This window comes from Nicotiana tabacum, chromosome 20 (genome assembly GCF_000715075.1).
Source record: "Nicotiana tabacum cultivar K326 chromosome 20, ASM71507v2, whole genome shotgun sequence".
NCBI classification, from domain to species: Eukaryota; Viridiplantae; Streptophyta; class Magnoliopsida; order Solanales; family Solanaceae; genus Nicotiana; species Nicotiana tabacum.
The window spans coordinates 156,858,145-156,877,112 of NC_134099.1; the positions used below are offsets into that span (position 1 = coordinate 156,858,145).

An 18,968-nucleotide genomic window follows, 5' to 3' on the forward strand; every position below is an offset into this window, starting at 1 on the left:
TTTTTGTATTTTTTGTATTATATAGTTAAATTTATCGTCACGTAACGATGAAAAATGTCACTTTTTTGAACGATCAATTTGGTGTGGTTGCGTACCCTTTTTATTCCTCTCATTTTACCCTTCCTTATTATTAAATAATTCTATTTTATCATTTACCCTACTTATTTTTATAATAATTTTATCTTGTATCCTACTTTTTCTGTATAATATTACAAGTTTATTTTTATATTATTGGTGCATGACATCATGAAATGATGACAAATAATACAATATATTCAAACATTATATATATCTAAATAATACAATACAATACAATGTAAGTACAATACAATGTGATTGTGTAAATAAATTTTATTATAATAACGTGTATTTGGATATATATTAGCGGAACAGCTTAGTCAAATGAGAAAGATTGTAACTATTGGCGGTTAACATAAAAAATTGAAAATAGTAAATTACAATTTTTTTTTTTCAACGTAAAAGTATACAGATGATCATATAATCCCTTTTTCAATATTGATGGAACATGATAGGGATTCATATTGTCTTGCCCTCTGAAAAAATTGCTCATTCATTTTTATAAGTTTATAATCTTTGCGGTAGCTTCATTAATATTATGTATCAAACAAAAGGTATGTTCAGGAAGATCAATTATTTGGATGGTTGTTACATGTTTTGTATTGTATCGTATTGTATTGTATTGTATTGTATTGTATTGTATTGTATTGTATTGTATTGTACTGTATTGTTTGATGAATATAACGTTTAGATAGATTGTATCGTTTGTCGTCGTTTAGTGATATCACGCACAAAAAATATGAGGAATAAACTTACAACATTACTAAGAAAAAATAAGATACGAAGTAGAATTCATAAAAAAAATAATAGGGTAAATAATAAAATGTGATAATTTAATAACAAAGAAGTGTAAAATGAGAGAAAAAAGCAAGGGAACGATGCTACCACACCAAATACGTCGTTACATAAAATGACACTTTTCGTCGTTACGTAACGATGAATTTAATGATACGATACAATAAAATTTAAGTAACAATCAAAACAAACATTGTATTTAAAGTAACACTACGATATAATATAATAATTAATCATAAAGAATTAATTGAAATCCTAGAGTTATTTATGTTTGATCAACATATTTTTCTGGAGGACCGACAAATACTTTTGCGGCAAAAAAAAAATTGTAATAAGAAACATTCGATTTTCGCACTCTTGCTATGAATCTACGTTGAAGAAGTTGATATAACATTCCAAACTCCAAATTTAGCATCATAACATTTTATTTTTGGTGATTTATAATATAGTGATTATCTTAGTTATTTGGATTTTTTTATAGTAATTCTTTAACATATATATCAATAATAAAAAATTAAAATTGATAATTTTTCCTCTTAATATACTATTTTATTTAATATTTTTATGTGGCTATATCTTATTTTAATATAAAATAAATAAGTAATTTTTAAAGTTAAATCATTTCCTTCGGACAGGCTTGGGACAGAGATGGTGTAATTTAACGCCTTTTGTCATGTATTTCCTCTAAAATTGCGCCGTTTCAATTAGCAAAACCTTTCTCTAAACATTATTGAAACTGTCAAAAATGGGCGATCTTTTTACGCTGCCAGTAATTTCAAGCCGCTCGAAACCTCCCAACTATATATGTAGCTCCTGATTCTAGTATTTTTTTTAAGAACTTAACAATAGATGTTATTTTTAATCCAATTTCTAAATTGTCATTCTTTTAGGGCCGAAGGAGAGTACGGACACCGACTGAGATTAATAAATAGCTTTGGAGAAATTTGAAGTCCTCAGCAAATTTGTGACAAGTATGCAGCTTTCTTTTTTCTCTTACTTAAGTTGGTATTTAAATGTTTTTTTCGGGGATTATGTTGTTGTTGCAATTTTAGTTAGTTAATTCTTCCCTTGTTGAATTTTGTTTCCTTTATTATAAGCCAGTAGGATTATATGCAATTCATGGTGTTAATTGCTAGTTTTGTTAGCTCCTTTTCTTTCCATTATATTATGCGTTTGGAAAATTGTCCTGCTATTCAGTATGAACATGCATTTTCCTTCATGTGAGAGAATTCTTTGTTGGGAACAGCTGCAATCTAGGCTAAACACAAGTAAAATATTGGTTGGGATTTAGAGTTAGATGCATAATCCGATTGAGAAGGGTAATTTGCTGCGGGAAAATAGGAGGAAATTGCTAGAGCATGCATTGGAGAAGAACATGTTGGGAATAAACCCCCACAGAAATAATATTCACGGTAATAAAAGTGAAATAATAACTTAGCATCGAGATACGGTAATTAACAAGAATAAAAGAGTGACAACGACACCAAGATTTTTACGTGGAAAATCCTTTTGAATAAGGGAAAAAACCACGGCCCTGAGAGGAGAAACTGATACCACTATTGCAAAGAATTTTACACTTTGTAGGTCCGAGTAAAATAATCCGAAGACCACTACAATATTCAAAAGAAATAACTCTCTTTTGATATTTCTACCTCACTACAATATCGCTCTCTCTCTCTATTTTTCTCACAGACTATTTTCTTATATCCAGCATGTGAAACCTCACTCTTTCTTTCTCTTTGTTTGGTGTGTCGAAATGAGAGCCGAAACTCTCCTTTTATAGTCGAAGCCTCACTCTCTGAAGCCTATTATATCTGACAATTTGCACACACTTTTCCTTCTTTTTCTTCAATGTTAACAATTCAACAATGTTGGCTGCCAAACCAAAGAAATTCTCAGCCAAATATTCTCCTTAGGCACATGCCTATTACTTTGGCTTTTGAATGAGATGGACCCCATCAATCTCCCCCACCAGTCTCATTTATCTAGAGGAGGTAGCACTGCATTCTAGTTTAAGTGCATGCCGACAAGTTCTTTGCATAGCTCGAACTTGTCTCTTGGTACCACCTTGGTCAGCATATCCGAAGGATTCTTGCTTGTATGAATCTTCTTGACCTGTATAGATCCATCCTTTATTCTTTCTCGAATCCAGTGATATCTCACGTCAATATGCTTCGTCCTTGCATGATACATGGTGTTTTTGCTCAGGTCTATTACACTTTGACTGTCACAATAGACGACATACTCGTTTTGATGTAGTCCAAGCTCTCGAAGGAACCGTTTTAGCCAAACCATCTCCTTGCCGGCTTCAGTAGCGGCAATATACTCTGCTTCAACTGTAGAGAGTGCAACACACTTTTACAACTTTGACTGCCATGATATAGCTCCCCCTAAAAAATGTGAACATGTATCCAGTATGCCATATCAACATCCGTGTAGCCCTTCAAGGTTGAATCAGATCCTCCAAAACACAAGCAATCTCCTACAATACCTCTTAGGTACCTGAGTATCCACTTGACTGCTTCCCAATGTTCCTTTCCAGGATTTTCAAGGAATCTGCTAACAACACCAACTGCATGAGCAATATCAGGTCTGGTGTATACCATTGCATACATCAAGCTTCCGACTGCTGAAGAAAAAGGAACTCTAGCCATGCTCCCTTTCTCTTCCACTGTTGTAGGACACACCTTCTTGTTCAATTTCAGATGACCAGCAAGAGGTGTGCCGATTGGCTGAGCACTTTTCATGTTGAAGCGTTGCAGTACGCGTTCAATGTACTTCTCCTGAGATAGCCAAAACTTTCTGTTTGTCCGCTCTCGAACTATATTCATCCCCAGAATTTGTTGTGTTGGGCCCAAGACTTAGACAAATCTCTCTTCAACTTTGCAATCAGCTCCTTGTCTTGTCCTAAAATCAACATGTCATCCACATACAACAATAATATAATAAAGTTGTTACAGGAAATCTTTTGAAGTATACACATAGATCCAAATATGTCTTTATGTATGTTTGACTTTTCATGAATGAGTCAAATTTTATGTACCACTGCCTTGATGCCTGTTTCAATTCATAAAGACTCTTATTCAATTTGCATACCATGTGTTTCTTTCCAGATACTTCAAATCCTTCTGGCTGCTAATCTCCTCTTCCAAATCTCCAGAAGAAATGCAGTTTTCACATCTAACTGCTCCACTTCAAGATCTAGGCTAGCTGCTAAGCTCAAAATTGCTCGAATAGAAGTTGTTTTGACAACATGTGAGAAAATTTTGTCAAAATCAATACCTTTCTTCTGTTCGAAGCCTTTAACCACCAATCGAGGTTTGTATCTAACCAACTTACCATTTCTATCTTTCTTGAGTTTAAAGACCCACTTACATTTGAGTGGTCTTTTACCCTTTGGAAGTTCAACCAGCTTGTATGTGCCATTTTTCCGCAGAAATTCTATCTCTTCTTGCATGGCTTTCATCCACTGGTTCTTTTCTGGATGGGATAGCACCTCCTTAAGACTTTCTAGCTCCCGCTCATCACTGATGAGGACATACTCTGTGGAAGGGTACCTGCAGGACTCTACCCTTGGCCTTTCTGATCTCCTCAGAGATTGAGGTTGTTCTTCTCCCTGAGTGGGGTGCATCACTTGCTCGACATCATCATCAAGTTGCTCCTCCTGCTCAATAACCTCATTAGGTTGCTCCCTCTGCTCGGCAACCTCGTCGGTCGTACTTTCTGCACTTGTGGGATAGTTAGAAGAAGAAGGAATGGTAACAAGGTTACGAATTATACCATTCTTTGTCTTCTTTGACTGATCATCTACATCTCCAACTTCACTTTCTCGGAAGATTACATTTCTGCTTCTAATGATGTTCTTCTTTACGGGATCCCACAATCTATACCCGAACTCTTCATCTTCATATCCGATGAATATGCAGGAAACAAATTTATCATCCTGCATCGTCCTATACTCCTTTGGTACATGTGCAAAAGCTCTGCAACCGAACACTTTTAGATGTGAGTAGGATACTTCCTTGTTGGCCGAAACTGTCTCTGGGATGTCAAACTCCAATGGAACTGATGGACTCATGTTGAATAGGTAACATGTTGTCTGAACTGCTTCACCCCATAATGACTTACGCAGTTTAGCCATTCTGAGCATGCTTCCAACCTTCTCAACAATGGTGCGGTTCATCCTCTCGCCTACGCCATTGTGCTATGGGGGTTCCATGAATTGTCTTTTCATGTCTGATCCGACTTGAACAATACTCTTCAAATTCCCTTGAAGTGTACTCACCTCCATTGTCACTTAGGAGACGCTTTAGCTTTCGACCCATCTCTCTTTCCATCCGAGCATGAAACTTCAAGAAAACTTGAAACACCTGATCTTTGGTTTTCAGGATATAAACCCACAATTTACGCGAATCATCATCAATAAAGGTAACGAAATATTTGTTACCAACCATCGATTCAACTTCCATTGGACCATAAACATCAGAATATACTAAATCAAGCATATTTAATTTTCTTTCAGACGATGTTTGAAATGAGACTCTATGCTGCTTACCAAATAAACAGTAGTCACAAGATTTTATCGTTGTACCTTTGGCAAAAGAGATGAGTGATTTTCTGTCAAGAATCTGCAATCCCTTCTCGCTTATATGACCCATTCTTTTGTGCCACAAATGTGCAGAAATCTCATCTTGTGCTGTGTTTAATTCACCTTGGCATATTTCTGCATTTGTCCTGTACAACGTGCCACGAACAACACCCTTTGCAATCACCAATGATCCTTTCGTGAGTCTCCACTTTTGATTTGCAAAATAGTTCTCGTATCCATCTCGGTCTAAAGCAATTCCCCAGATCAAGTTCATCCGCAAATCAGGTACATGTCGCACGTCCTTTAGAACCAATGTACATCTGACATTTGTCTTGATACAAATGTCACCAATTCGCGCAATCTTTGAGTAACTTGTGTTACCCATTCTCACATTGCCGAAATCATCTGCTACATATCTTCAAAAAAAGATCTCTTACTGAAGTGGCATGGTAAGATGCGGTTGTATCAACCACTCATTCCGACTCTGGACCTGATAAATGCATGCATTCATCTTCCTCATTTATAAAGAGGACAACATTATCTTTGTTTTGCACCATAGCGGTTGTGTTGTCGTCGTTCTTCTGGCCATTGCTTTCACCTTTGCCCTTTCTTGGATTTGGGCAATGTCTTTTGAAGTGACCTGGTTGATCATAATTGTAGCAATTTCTGGCTCTTGATTTGGATCGGTTCTTAGACTTCCCACGAGCTCCGGATCTACCATAGTTGCTCGAACTCCTTTGATAACTCCTGCATCTACGTTCTATGATGAGAGTTTGTCCTTGATTTTCAGGCTTTTTTCTCATCTTCTCATTGAGTAGAAGAGCCGATGTGACATCTTTCAACTCAATGGTAGTCTTACCATGCAGGATGGTTGTTGCCAAATTATCGTATGAAGATGGCAACGAGTTCAATAGCAAGATGGCTTTATCTTCTTCCTCAATTCTCACTCCGAGGTGGCGAGCTATGTGATTAGTCCGTTAAATACATTTAAATGTGACAAAAAATTCATACTTTCACCTATGTGTAGGGCGTTTAACTGCTTCTTCATGTACAATTTATTTGTCAGCGTTTTGGACATGTATAGGTTTTCCAACCTTGTTCAAATGCCACAGGCGGTGTCTTCATCAATGATGATGTTTACCACATCATCTGATAAGTGCAACCTAATTGCACTAGCAGCCCTTATCCAAGTCAAGTCCAATCCTTAGCTTTCATGGTATCAGGCGTTTTGGCAACAACATCTAGTACATTGTGTAATCTTTGTTGGATGAGCAGATCCTTTATCCTTCTTTGCTATGTTGAGAAATCGCTATCTCCGTTGAATTTTGCTTACTCGTACTTTACTCCAGACATTTTTTTCACCGAGTATAATACTAATGATAGTGAATAGTACTTCTATTAACGAGCAGAACATGTGCTCTGATACCAGTTGTTGGGAATAAACACCCACAGAAATAATATTCACGGTAATAAAAGCGGAACAATAATGTAACACCGAGATACGGTAATTAACAAGAATAAAAGAGTGACAACAACGCCAAGATTTTTACGTGGAAAACCCTTTCGAATAAATGAAAAAACTACAACCCCGATAGGAGCAACTGATATCACTACAACAAGGAATTTTACACTTTGTAGGTCCGAGTAAACTTCAAAGACCACTACAACACTCAGAAGAAATAACCCCCTTTTGATATTCTCACCTCACTACAATATCGCTTACTCTCTATTTTTCTCACAGACTATTTCCTTATATCCTGTCTGTGAAACCTCACTCTTTCTTTCTCTTTGTTTGGTGTGTCGAAATGAGAGCCGAAGTTCTCCTTTTATAGCCGAAGCCTCACTCTCTGAAGCCTACTATATTTGACAATTTGCACACACTTTTCTTTCTTTTTCTTCAATGTTAACAATTCAACAATGTTGGCTGCCAAACCAAAGAAATTCTCAGCCAAATATTTTCCTTAGGCACATGCCTATTACTTTGGCTTTCAAATGAGATGGACCCCATCAGAAGATCCGGTGCACTATTCCTACTTGTCATTTTGGGTAATCTGGAGGAAAAGAAACAACAGACGCTTCGAAGTTTAAAAGAAAGACCGACACTATACCCAAGTTAAAATATAGGGGCTTGCATCAATTAGCTATAGGTGACTTGAAGAATGTGTATAATATAGACATTTTGCTCGATTTCCTAGCGTCTATACATATTTCCCCCCAGCACTGCAACAACAACAACAATGTATTATCAAAGAGTGTGTACGCATATCTTACCCCTACCTCGTGGAGGTAGAGCGGCTATTTCCAATATCCCATAAGTATCAAAGAAAAAAAAGGCTTTCCTTACTTATCAAAGAAAAAATATAGCTGAATAGTGGCTCTTGATGTAATCCTATGACAAGCTACGTACAAGAGATACTTCCGAGTTTAGAGTAGTCTCTTCCAAATGCTCAAAAAGAGAATACTAGCCCCAATGGGATAGGCAGATGCTTTGACATGACTGGTGTCTACAAGAAAGACAGTACAAACACACATAAAGATGAAAAACGATTATACTTGAAGCATCTTGAATGAGAAAAAAAGGAAAGCAATTAGGAAAATTGCTGCTATGTGATCTCATAACAAGTTTAACCATAGTCATCTTATTATTTTCTGTATGCAAATTTTTTACTTGTACTTGCATGAATATTTTCTGTCACATGAATAAGATTTCTCTTTCACAATAGGGGTGGGGCTATTTCATCCAAAAAGTGGTCTTTAACCCGATTCCTACAAAATAAGGGAAAGGAGGAGTTATTAGATTTGAACTGGGGAAGGAGTCGGTTTAAACAAGGGATAATACATAATTACCCCATTGGGGTTGTTGCACAGTACCAGATGCACCCTTATACTTTGCGGGGTCCTATAACCTCCCTGTGCTTGTTAGAAGTGTAATAAGTGCAACCTTCTGAGTTGATGTGGCATATAGAGTGTAAATTCTTGAAGAGAGCCATAGGTAAAAAAGTTATTTTTATCAGCATTTCTTTAATTAAATATTAATTTTTCTAGTTTTTTTAATGATTTTTTTCTCTTCCTTTCTTTTTCTGTTCTTCTTTCTCTTTGGCGTGAAACCATGGCTGCCTTCAGCCTTCTCCTCTTTTCTCCCATTTTCTTCATCATTATTAATCCGCAAATATAATATAAACAAGATCTATTTTCTTTCCCGGTAAGGTTACTTTCTGCCGCAAAGTGCTTTATTCAGGTTTTGCGTTGGGGTGCCGTTGTTTTTAGAATCTAAATAGAGTTTCTTGCTATTGATAGTTTTGGTGTTTGTTAATATTCTTGATTTGTTTAATAGTTTGATGGTACTAACTTACTAGGATTTTCTGCGAATTCTTCAAAATTCACAATGCTAACAGAAATTCCGACGAACTTTTCGCCGGAAAAAATGGGGACCAAGTTCAAAGATTTGAAATTTGAAGCAATCACTTACTTGGAGATCTAAAATTTCACCAATTGCAGAGATGAAAAATCGACTGGTGGGAAAGGACTCATCGATTGTAATAGTAATTTTAATTGGCGGTGGTGAATTTGATTTCCGGTGGACATGGTTGGTGGTGACAGTGACTATGGCGGAGCCATTGTTGTGTCGGAGAAGAAGAAACCAAAAAATAAAAAGAAAAGAAAAAAGGTAAAATGAAATGAATAAATAATAAAGAAAAACAGTATAAAAAATATATTACGTGGCAAAGAGTGATTGGTGCGTGTTGTCCATGAATTTTCTTGAACTGGTACTAGCCACAAAAGGGGAACTTATTTCACTACAAGCAATGATGGGGTTTCATAGGATCCCGCAAAGTTTGAAGGTGCAACTGGTAAAGTTATACAACCTCAATGGGGTAATTATATATCATCCCTTTAAACAAAGAAAAGAGATTAAGTGTCCTGGGTTAAGTCCAGTCGGGGAGGGGTCAAAAGTAAACTTTTGGGGGGTGTATGGACCATTGGGGGAGGGATCAAAAGTAAACTTTTCCTGGATTGCGCTTCGGTGGAATCAGATGTTCCTTAAGTAAGGTTTCTGGAGGAAAGGACGATGTGTAGGAAGGTGTCTAAAGCAATTGATGAATTCTCAGAGTTCATCAATAAACATCTTCTTGTTGATCATGCTTTGACATGGGTAAGATTCACATGGGCCAGAGGGAAGGATTCTGCATCAAGATCTACACTAAATAGATTTTTACTATTCCCAGCAAATGTAAGTTGCACATGAGAGAATCTTCTCAAAGAGCAGTAGCTGAGGTTATAATTTTCGCTTACAAAAAAAAAAAAAAAAAAAAAAAAACTTAGTAGGAGTATGGGGAGGGTGTTGAAGTTTGGCAAAATGCCAAAGTCCCACATTGGTTGGGAGTTAAGTTTGGGGGGGATTTTTCCCATATAAAAGAAGGCCTAATGTTTAGGATTGAAACACACCTCTCATTTGCCTTCTCATCTGTTTAAGGCATTTGTATCTTCTCTCTTTAGTATTATTTCACTTGTATTTTTGGAGTGAAATAAAATATTGGTTGTGTCCGAGGAGTAGGCAAAATTAGCCGAACCTCGTAAATTCTGGTGTTCCCTTTATTATTGTTTTATTGTCTTATTTATTATTTGGTGGCTGTCATAATTTTTGGTATAGTAGTTGTGACTTATTCACACTATATACATTTGGCTTCCGCAACAATTGGTATCAGAGCCAAGGTACTGTCTAAGTATGCTCTGTGGTTGCAGCATAGTCTGATCTTCCACATCAGAAAAGATTTATCTTGGTAACTGAGTCAAGGTTCTGTCTGAGTATGCTCTGTAGTTGCAGCTTAGTCTGATCTTCTACATCAGAAAGGAAATAATCTTGATTTGTGTCGTCAGCTATTAAATAATATTTGTGTCAAATATGGGGGACAATAAACAAGAAGAATCTACATCAAGTGTCAACAATACGTCATCATTGGCATCTTCGCTTATGACAAGAATTGTGTCAAATGCGAAATTTGCGGTAGAAATTTTTGACGGGTCCGGACATTTTGGGATGTGGCAAGGCGAGGTTCTAGATGTCCTTTTTCAACAAGGGCTAGATCTGGCCATTGAAGAAAAGAAACCAGATGTTATTGGAGAAGAAAATTGGAGAATTATCAACCGTGTTGCTTGCGGTACCATTCGATCCTACCTTGCTAGAGAGCAGAAATATCCATACACAAAGGAAACTTCTGCAAGTAAATTATGGAAAGCACTAGAGGATAAATTTTTGAAGAAAAACAGTCAAAATAAATTGTACATGAAGAAGAGACTGTTTCACTTCACCTATGTTTCTGGTACCACGATGAATGAACATATCACCAGTTTCAATAAGTTGGTCACAGATTTGCAAAATATGGATACAACTTATGATGATGGTGACTTGGCCTTAATGTTGTTGGCGTCACTTCCTGATGAGTACGAGCACCTTGAAACTACTCTACTCCATGAAAATGACGAAATTTCTCTCAGAGAAGTTTGTTCAGCTTTGTACAGCTATGAACAAAGAAAGCGAGAAAAACAGAAGGGCGGAGAAGGAGAAGCACTGTTTGTGAGGGGTCGTCCTCAAAATCAAACGAGGACAAAGAAGGGAAGATCCAAGTCAAGATCCAGACCCAGTAAAGATGAATGTGCCTTTTGTCGAGAAAAAGGGCACTGGAAGAAAGACTGTCCGAAGTTGAAGAATAAGGCCAAACATAACAATGGAAAGGCTATTATGGATTCAAATGTAGCTGATTGTGATGATTCAGACTTCTCATTAGTTACAACAGAGTCATCAACATCATCAGACATATGGTTGATGGACTCGGCTTGTAGCTATCATATGTGTCCCAACAGGGACTGGTTCGTGGAATTTCAAGAAGGAGAATATGGAGTCATCCACACAGCGGATAACAACCCTCTTACCTCATATGGCATTGGTTCAATACGATTAAGGAACCATGATGGAATGATCAGAACATTGATAGATGTTCGATATGTACCAGATTTGAAGAAGAATCTCATCTCTGTGGGAGCCCTAGAATCAAAAGGGTTCAAAATCATTGCAGAAAATGGAGTGATGAGAGTATGCTCCGGTGCACTAGTGGTAATGAAGGCTAATCGGAAGAATAATAATATGTACCGCTATCGTGGCAGTACAGTTATTGGGACAGCGACAGTAACATCCAGTGACGACAAAGAGGCAGAAGCAACCAAGCTATGGCACATGCGCTTGGGACATGCTGGAGGAAAATCCTTGAAAACTCTATCAGATCAAGGATTGTTAAAAGGAGTAAAGGCTTGCAACTTGGAGTTTTGTGAGCATTGTGTTAAAGGGAAACAGACAAGGGTTAAATTTGGTACAACGATCCATAATACTAAAGGCATTTTGGATTATGTACACTCTGATGTTTGGGGTCCTTCCAAAACACCTTCATTGGGTGGGAAGCACTATTTTGTAACCTTTGTTGATGATTTTTCCCGAAGAGTATGGGTGTATACAATGAAGAGCAAAGATGAAGTGTTGAGAATTTTTCTCAAATGGAAGATGATGGTGGAGAATCAGACAGGCAGGAGAATCAAGTGTATTCGCACAGACAATGGAGGTGAATACAAAAATGATCATTTCAATAAGGTCTGTGAAAATGATGGCATCATCCGACACTTCACTGTTAGACATGCACCACAACAGAATGGAGTGGCAGAACGTATGAACCGGACCTTGCTGGAGAAGGTACGGTGTATGTTGTCCAATGCTGGCTTGGGCAAAGAATTTTGGGCTGAGGCAATTACATATGCATGCCACCTCATTAATCGTCTACCATCTGCTGCTATTGATGGCAAAACACCATTTGAAAAATGGTACGGAAAACCTGCTGTAGATTATAACTCTTTGCACGTGTTTGGCTCAACTGCATATTATCATGTGACGGAGTCAAAATTGGATCCAAGGGCAAAGAAGGCTATTTTTATGGGAATTACTTCTGGAGTCAAAGGATATCGCTTATGGTGTCCTATGACAAAGAAAGTAATGTTCAGCAGAGATGTTACCTTTGATGAATTTGCTATGGTAAATAAGGTAACAGAAGATACCAAACAAAATGAAGGTGCTTCTAAGCAGGTGGAGTTTGAGGGAAAATTTATTTTTCCTACACAAGAAGCAGAGGAGGAAACAAATGAAGATTACCCTCTGGAAGGAGAGCCAGTAGAGGAGATTCCAACTCAGGAATCTCAACAACAACTTGAATCAATAGCAACCAGCATGCCAAAAAGAACAATAACGAAACCTGTTCGTCTCATAGAGACGGTTGCTTGTGCAACCTCAATTGTAGCTGATGATGTTCCTACTACTTATAAAGACGCTATCCAAAGTTCAGAAGAAGATAAGTGGAGGATTGCCATGAATGATGAAATACAGTCCCTTCATCAGAATCATACATGGAGATTGGCCAATCTCCCGAAGGGAAAGAAAACAATTGGGTGCAAATGGGTATTTGCAAAGAAGGAAGGATTTCCTAACCAAGTAGATGTTCGCTACAAAGCAAGATTGGTGGCCAAAGGATATGCTCAAAAGGAGGGAATTGATTACAATGAAGTGTTTTCTCCAGTTGTAAAACATTCCTCCATTAGAATTATGTTGGCTTTGGTAGCACAATTGAATTTGGAACTAGTTCAGATGGATGTAAAAACTGCGTTTTTTACATGGAAACTTGGAGGAGGAAATCTACATGACTCAGCCAGAAGGATTCAAAGTTGCTGGAAAAGAAAATATGGTGTGCAAACTTGAAAAATCGTTGTACGGATTGAAACAATCTTCTAGACAATGGTACAAGCGATTTGACGAGTTTATGTTGCGGCAAGGGTACAAGAGAAGCAAATACGATCATTGTGTGTATTTGCACAAGCTTAAAGATGGTTCCTTTGTATATCTTCTCCTATATGTTGATGATATGTTGATAGCTTCCAAGAATTTGGAAGAAATTGATAAGTTGAAGATTCAACTGAAGAAGGAGTTCGAGATGAAGGATTTGGGTGAGGCAAAGAAAATTCTTGGCATGGAGATAATTAGAGATAGACGTTCAAAGAAACTCTGTTTATCTCAAAAGGAATATTTGAAGAGAGTACTTCAACGTTTTGGCATAGATGACAAGACTAAGCCAGTTAGTACTCTACTTGCTTCCCATTTTAAGCTAAGTACTACTATGTCGCCAATGGATGAAGCTGAATGAGAGTATATGTCAAAGGTACCATATGCAAATGTTGTTGGTAGCTTGATGTATGCAATGGTTTGCACAAGGCCTGACATTTCACAAGCTGTTGGAGTTATTAGCAGATATATGCACAATCCAGGGAAGGAGCATTGGCAAGCTGTGAAGTGGATTCTACGGTATATTCATAATACTGTAGATGTCGGGTTAGTTTTTGAGCAGGAAGACAATCAGTCTGTAGTTGGATATTGTGACTCAGATTTTGCGGGTGATATGGACAAACGAAGATCAACTACTGGTTATGTGTTTACTTTTGCAAAGGCACCAGTTAGTTGGAAGTCTACTTTGCAGTCAACAGTTGCTTTGTCTACAACAGAGACAGAATACATGGCTATTACAGATGCTGTGAAAGAGGCAATTTGGCTTCAAGGATTGCTAAAGGAGCTTGGTGTTGAACAAAAAGGTATCACAATTTTTTGTGATAGTCAAAGTGCTATTCAATTAGCGAAGAACCAAGTTTATCATGCAAGGACGAAGCACATTGATGTTCGGTATCATTTCGTACGCGAAATCATAGAAGAAGGTGGAGTCACGGTGAAGAAAATTCATACTACAGAGAATCCTGCTGATATGCTGACAAAGGTGGTGACTGCGGTCAAGTTTCAACATTGTTTGGATTTGATCAACATTGTTGAACACTGAAGATTGAAGATGAAGACACAACCAAAATTTGTTATTGAGAGAGAATTGAAAATATGGAATTTTGCCAAGGTGGAGATTTGTTGAAGTTTGGCAAAATGCCAAAGTCCCACATTGGTTGGGAGTTAAGTTTGGGGGGGATTTTTCCCATATAAAAGAAGGCCTAATGTTTAGGATTGAAACACACCTCTCATTTGCCTTCTCATCTGTTTAAGGCATTTGTATCTTCTCTCTTTAGTATTATTTCACTTGTATTTTTGGAGTGAAATAAAATATTGGTTGTGTCCGAGGAGTAGGCAAAATTAGCCGAACCTCGTAAATTCTGGTGTTCCCTTTATTATTGTTTTATTGTCTTATTTATTATTTGGTGGCTGTCATAATTTTTGGTATAGTAGTTGTGACTTATTCACACTATATACATTTGGCTTCCGCAACAGAGGGTACTGTGTACGCAGTGCAGGACTGATCAGTTGCTTACATAGTGGAAAGATATTCTAATCTTTGACTTTTTCATTTTTCTTGTTCTTTTTCTCTTCATTCAGAAACCTAAATTCAGAGCTGAAATTTTCTGTAACAATTGCAAAATATCAGAAAATTGCCCCAAATGATTTAGCCGTCTAATCCTGCTAAGCTGAAACTTGGCTCTGGTGCTGCAAAATATATGCAGCTTTGCATTATCAGAGACCAACTCTTATGGATATTAAGAGAACTCTTCTTTTTTTTCATTCTGGTCGAAACTCCATTCCTTGACCAATGCCACTACCTTCTCCTCTATGCCTATACCCTATAAATCGCGCTTCAACTTCTCCATCCTCTCCTGTCTCATTGAAGAAGTTCCGCTCCATCCATCAATCTCTTCGTATGGGGTGGCTTCTCACTAGGTCCTTCTTTGACTGAAACACTCACAACACTAGCTTGTTTCTTTGCTTCATTTATATATAGTCTCACAATTAACAAACCTAACATATGCATTAGCAGTATCAAGGTTATAAAACCCATCTCCAAATTTGAACACTAGATAAGCAACATATTTGGTTCTTTTCGACAGTACTTGAGTTTCAATCTTGCCTCGGATATCATTTTGAGAAAAACATTTCTGAGAAAAGCACTTCTTAAAATAAGCTGATGTTAGAAGCTTGGCCAAATAGGCTATTAAGAAAAGCAATTGAAGAATATAAACACAGGTATACTCTTACTCATTATGAAAACTTTTTTCCTCTATAATAGCAGTCTACTCGTTCTTCACAACTGTCTTCCTCTACCTCTTTCAAATTGTTCTATTTGCTTAGGCCAACATTGGAAGAAAAGAGTTGATTGAAACAGAATGCAGAAATTGATAATCCAAATAGATGGCATATTTCATTTATAATCATCACAATCAAATAAGGTTTGTATATGCATCAACTCACTCTGCTATTATTGAAACAACTAGGCATGGATAAGCTCGACGAGAAGGGCACATATAAAGATATGATTATTATTCCTCCTCCTCCTCCTCCTCTGCTTCTTCCTCTTCTCTGCTTCTGCTGGGGAATTATTCGGCGGGTTATATCAACATAACAGAAGAAAAGAAGAGATTTCGAGTTTTTTGTTGATCAGGCGACACCCGGATTTGAACTGGGGAAAAAAGGATTTGTAGTCCTCTGCCCTACCACTCGGCCATGTCGCCAAAATGCTACATCATCATCTTCTTCTTCTTCTTCCTCTTCTTCGTCTTCTTCCTCTTCCGGACGAAACTCCATTCCTTGAACAACGAGGCCAGATTTTCCACCGAGATGTCTAATCTCCATTAATCGAGCTTCAACATCTCCATCTTCTCCTATATGATTGAAAAAGGTTCCCACTTCAATTTCCATCCAACCATCAATTCTTCTCTTTGGTCGCTTCTTACCCGGTTCTTCTCGTCTTGAAAGGCTCGTAATACTAGCTCGTTCCTCAGCTTCATGTTTAGTCTCACAGCCAACAAGTCTAACATATGCATTAACAGTTTCAAGGCCATAAAATCTGTTTGCCAATTTGAATACTAGATAAGCAGCATATTTGTTTTTTTTCGACAATATTCGAGTTTCAATTTTGCCTCGGATATCAAGCCAAGAAACCCATATGAGTTTAGCCACTTCTGAGAATCTACAAAAAAATTTACCTTGCTCAGGATTTTATATATCTAATAAAATTTAATTTCTTTCTTAATTTTAGTCATGTAAGGAACCGAGAAAATATAAAACCTGGAGTCTGGGTGAGGTAACCATTCCCAATACTGTGGTGTATCACCCCATGTAATAGCAAGTTCCCTTGCTGCCACCATAAAACATTTTTTCCCAGTCTTCTTATCCAGTGAAAAACTCTATTTGACATATCAAATCGACACTTAACAATATCACATAGAAATCACCAAGTTCATCGATTAACAATCCGGCAAAATCTGAGACCAATTATACATTTTAATCAATTGCATAGTACTGGCTGTACTAAATTGGAGTTGTTTCCGATAACTGAGTAATTTTCAAGGGTCAACTAAAACACGAGTTTGAAACTAGGTAGATTAATGGGCTCGCTCCTCTACCTTTCTCCATTTATAAACCAAGTTTTTTTTTTCCTGAAATTAGCACGGGCTAGCCAGTTTTCGGACTGATAATTAAAAAAATTCCAGCAAAATATGCTGGATTATGGAGCTCATGTGTATAAACTTCCAGCATATTATGTTGGAACTCCAGTACATTATGAAAATCCAGCACTTATACGTAAAAAATTCGAACTACAATTTTTCCGAATTTTAAGGTTTTTTTTGTTCATATTTTATTTTTACATTAAAAATACCTAAATTTTGATTACTTTTGAAATTGTGGCTATTTTTCAAGGGATCTTTACATAAATAGCCGTTCATATTCATTGCTTACTTTTTCTAGCCATATACATAGATTATATATTGTTTATACACAAATACACATATAATACATAATTATGCATATATTATACCTCCACAGACTATTTTTAATTTAAGCGATTAGATGGGCTGTTATTTGGGTTAATTCTTCATTTTTCGTAAAAATAGCACGGGCTAGCCAATTTTCGGACTGGTCATTCAAAAATAGTCAGCGTTTGCAAAATCATTGAAAAATAGTCACTATTTTGTTGCAACACGGAAAGTCCAGCATAATATACTGGAGATTGATGCACATGTGTATGAATTTTCAGCATATTATGTTGGAACTCTAACACGCGGAAAGTTTTAGTATATTATGCTGGACCGGTATACTTATGCTGGAACTCCAATATAACATATTGGAGTTTTAGTATATTATATTGGAGTATTTTTCCAGATTTTAAACAGTGTTTTCGTTCAGATTTATCTTTACATGAAAAGTGGCTAAATTTCAGTTACTTTTGAAACTGTGACTATTTTTAAATGATCACTTGTAAATTTGACTATTTTTTAATTTCTCCTTCATTTTTCAATTACCAATTGTAAATCGACTATTTCTGATTTTGTTTCCCAGATTTTGTGTTTGACAATTTCGAGCCCAATAACACATCACTTGTCACGCTCTTACGACTGAACCAAAGGCTAAATCAGATTTCAATTACTCAGCTATTCAAAACACATTCTTTTCATGAAAAACAGAGCAAGCAAAACACAAAAAGACGAAGAAAAAAAAGAAAAAGACCCAAAGGTTAGATAGAAACGAAGAAATCCTACCAGTTTGCCGCCATCAATGAGAATTGGGGAGTCACAAAGACTAAAATAAAGCTCTTTTTTGGAAGGAGAAACCAAGAGTGAGTCTGATTTAGAGATAATATGTTGATAATCAGAGGGCAAAAATTTCTCCCAAACGACGTCGGATTCAGCAGCAGACTTGAATCCTCGTGAGATAGCTGAGGAAGTAGCAGCATCTTTGGGAGAAGTGAAGGACAGAATTTCCGATATGCAACCTTCTGGCAATAAACTAAAATAATCCATTCGCAAAACTTAATTGATTAAAGTTGCTGAATTTATATAGAAAACCAAGTACAAGCTTTGGAAACTACTTTGCACGTTGCTTTGTTTGTCTTCAAGGCGTCAACACGTGTTATGTTGGATAAGTGTAGCTCCCGTTTGGCCATCAATTTTGGGTTTACTTTTTTAAAAAAAATTGGAGAACATTATTTATGAGATATGATCATGTTTTGAAAAAAGAATTCAAAAATTTCCAACTTTCCATAAACGTTTAACGCAATTTTTGAGTAAAAATATCTCTTCAAAACTTAAGTTTTCTTCAAATAAATACATATCCAACACACAACTTCAATTTTCAAAAATTATTTTTCAACACAGCTTCAAAAACTCGTTTTTTAAGTTTCAATCAAACCTATATTCAAACGCTTGCACATTAGTATCAAATACTCCCTCCGTTTTATTATGTGAACCCATTTGACGGGCGCGGGTTTAAGAAAAAAAAGATGACTTTTAAATTTGTGGTGTAAAATGAGGCACATATATATTTTGTGTGGCTATAAATCATTACACAAAAATAAATTGATTTCAAACAGAGAAAGAGGTCATTCTTTTTGGCACGGACTATAAAGGAAATATGTTCACATAAATTAAAATAGAGGAA

The 18,968-nt window shown here is 36.7% G+C and overlaps 1 protein-coding gene and 1 non-coding gene across 2 annotated transcripts; both read right to left on the reverse strand.

The window, feature by feature from the left end:
• Nucleotides 1-15,706: 15,706 nt before the first annotated feature.
• Nucleotides 15,707-18,418, reverse strand: LOC107765641 (F-box protein PP2-B10). Its single transcript, XM_016584307.2, has 3 exons — nucleotides 18,071-18,418; nucleotides 16,599-16,717; nucleotides 15,707-16,500 (listed from the first exon to the last, which is right to left on the reverse strand). Exons 1-3 carry the CDS (start codon nucleotides 18,329-18,331, stop codon nucleotides 15,969-15,971), a joined length of 912 nt encoding a protein of 303 aa, XP_016439793.2. The 5' UTR covers nucleotides 18,332-18,418; the 3' UTR covers nucleotides 15,707-15,968.
• On the reverse strand, nucleotides 15,971-16,042 carry TRNAC-ACA (transfer RNA cysteine (anticodon ACA)). The gene has a single exon. It is a non-coding gene; the product is annotated as a tRNA-Cys (tRNA).
• Nucleotides 18,419-18,968: the final 550 nt, after the last annotated feature.

Bases quoted from the DNA above. Each gene is read 5' to 3' on its own strand.
- LOC107765641 (XM_016584307.2), bottom strand. From the start codon at position 18,331: ATGGATTATTTTAGTTTATTGCCAGAAGGTTGCATATCGGAAATTCTG. The intron at 16,718-18,070 runs GTAGGATTTCTT...TATGTCAAATAG, and splicing joins TCATTGATGGCGGCAAACTG to AGTTTTTCACTGGATAAGAA. The intron at 16,501-16,598 runs GTTTTATATTTT...ATTTTTTTGTAG, and splicing joins TTACCTCACCCAGACTCCAG to ATTCTCAGAAGTGGCTAAAC.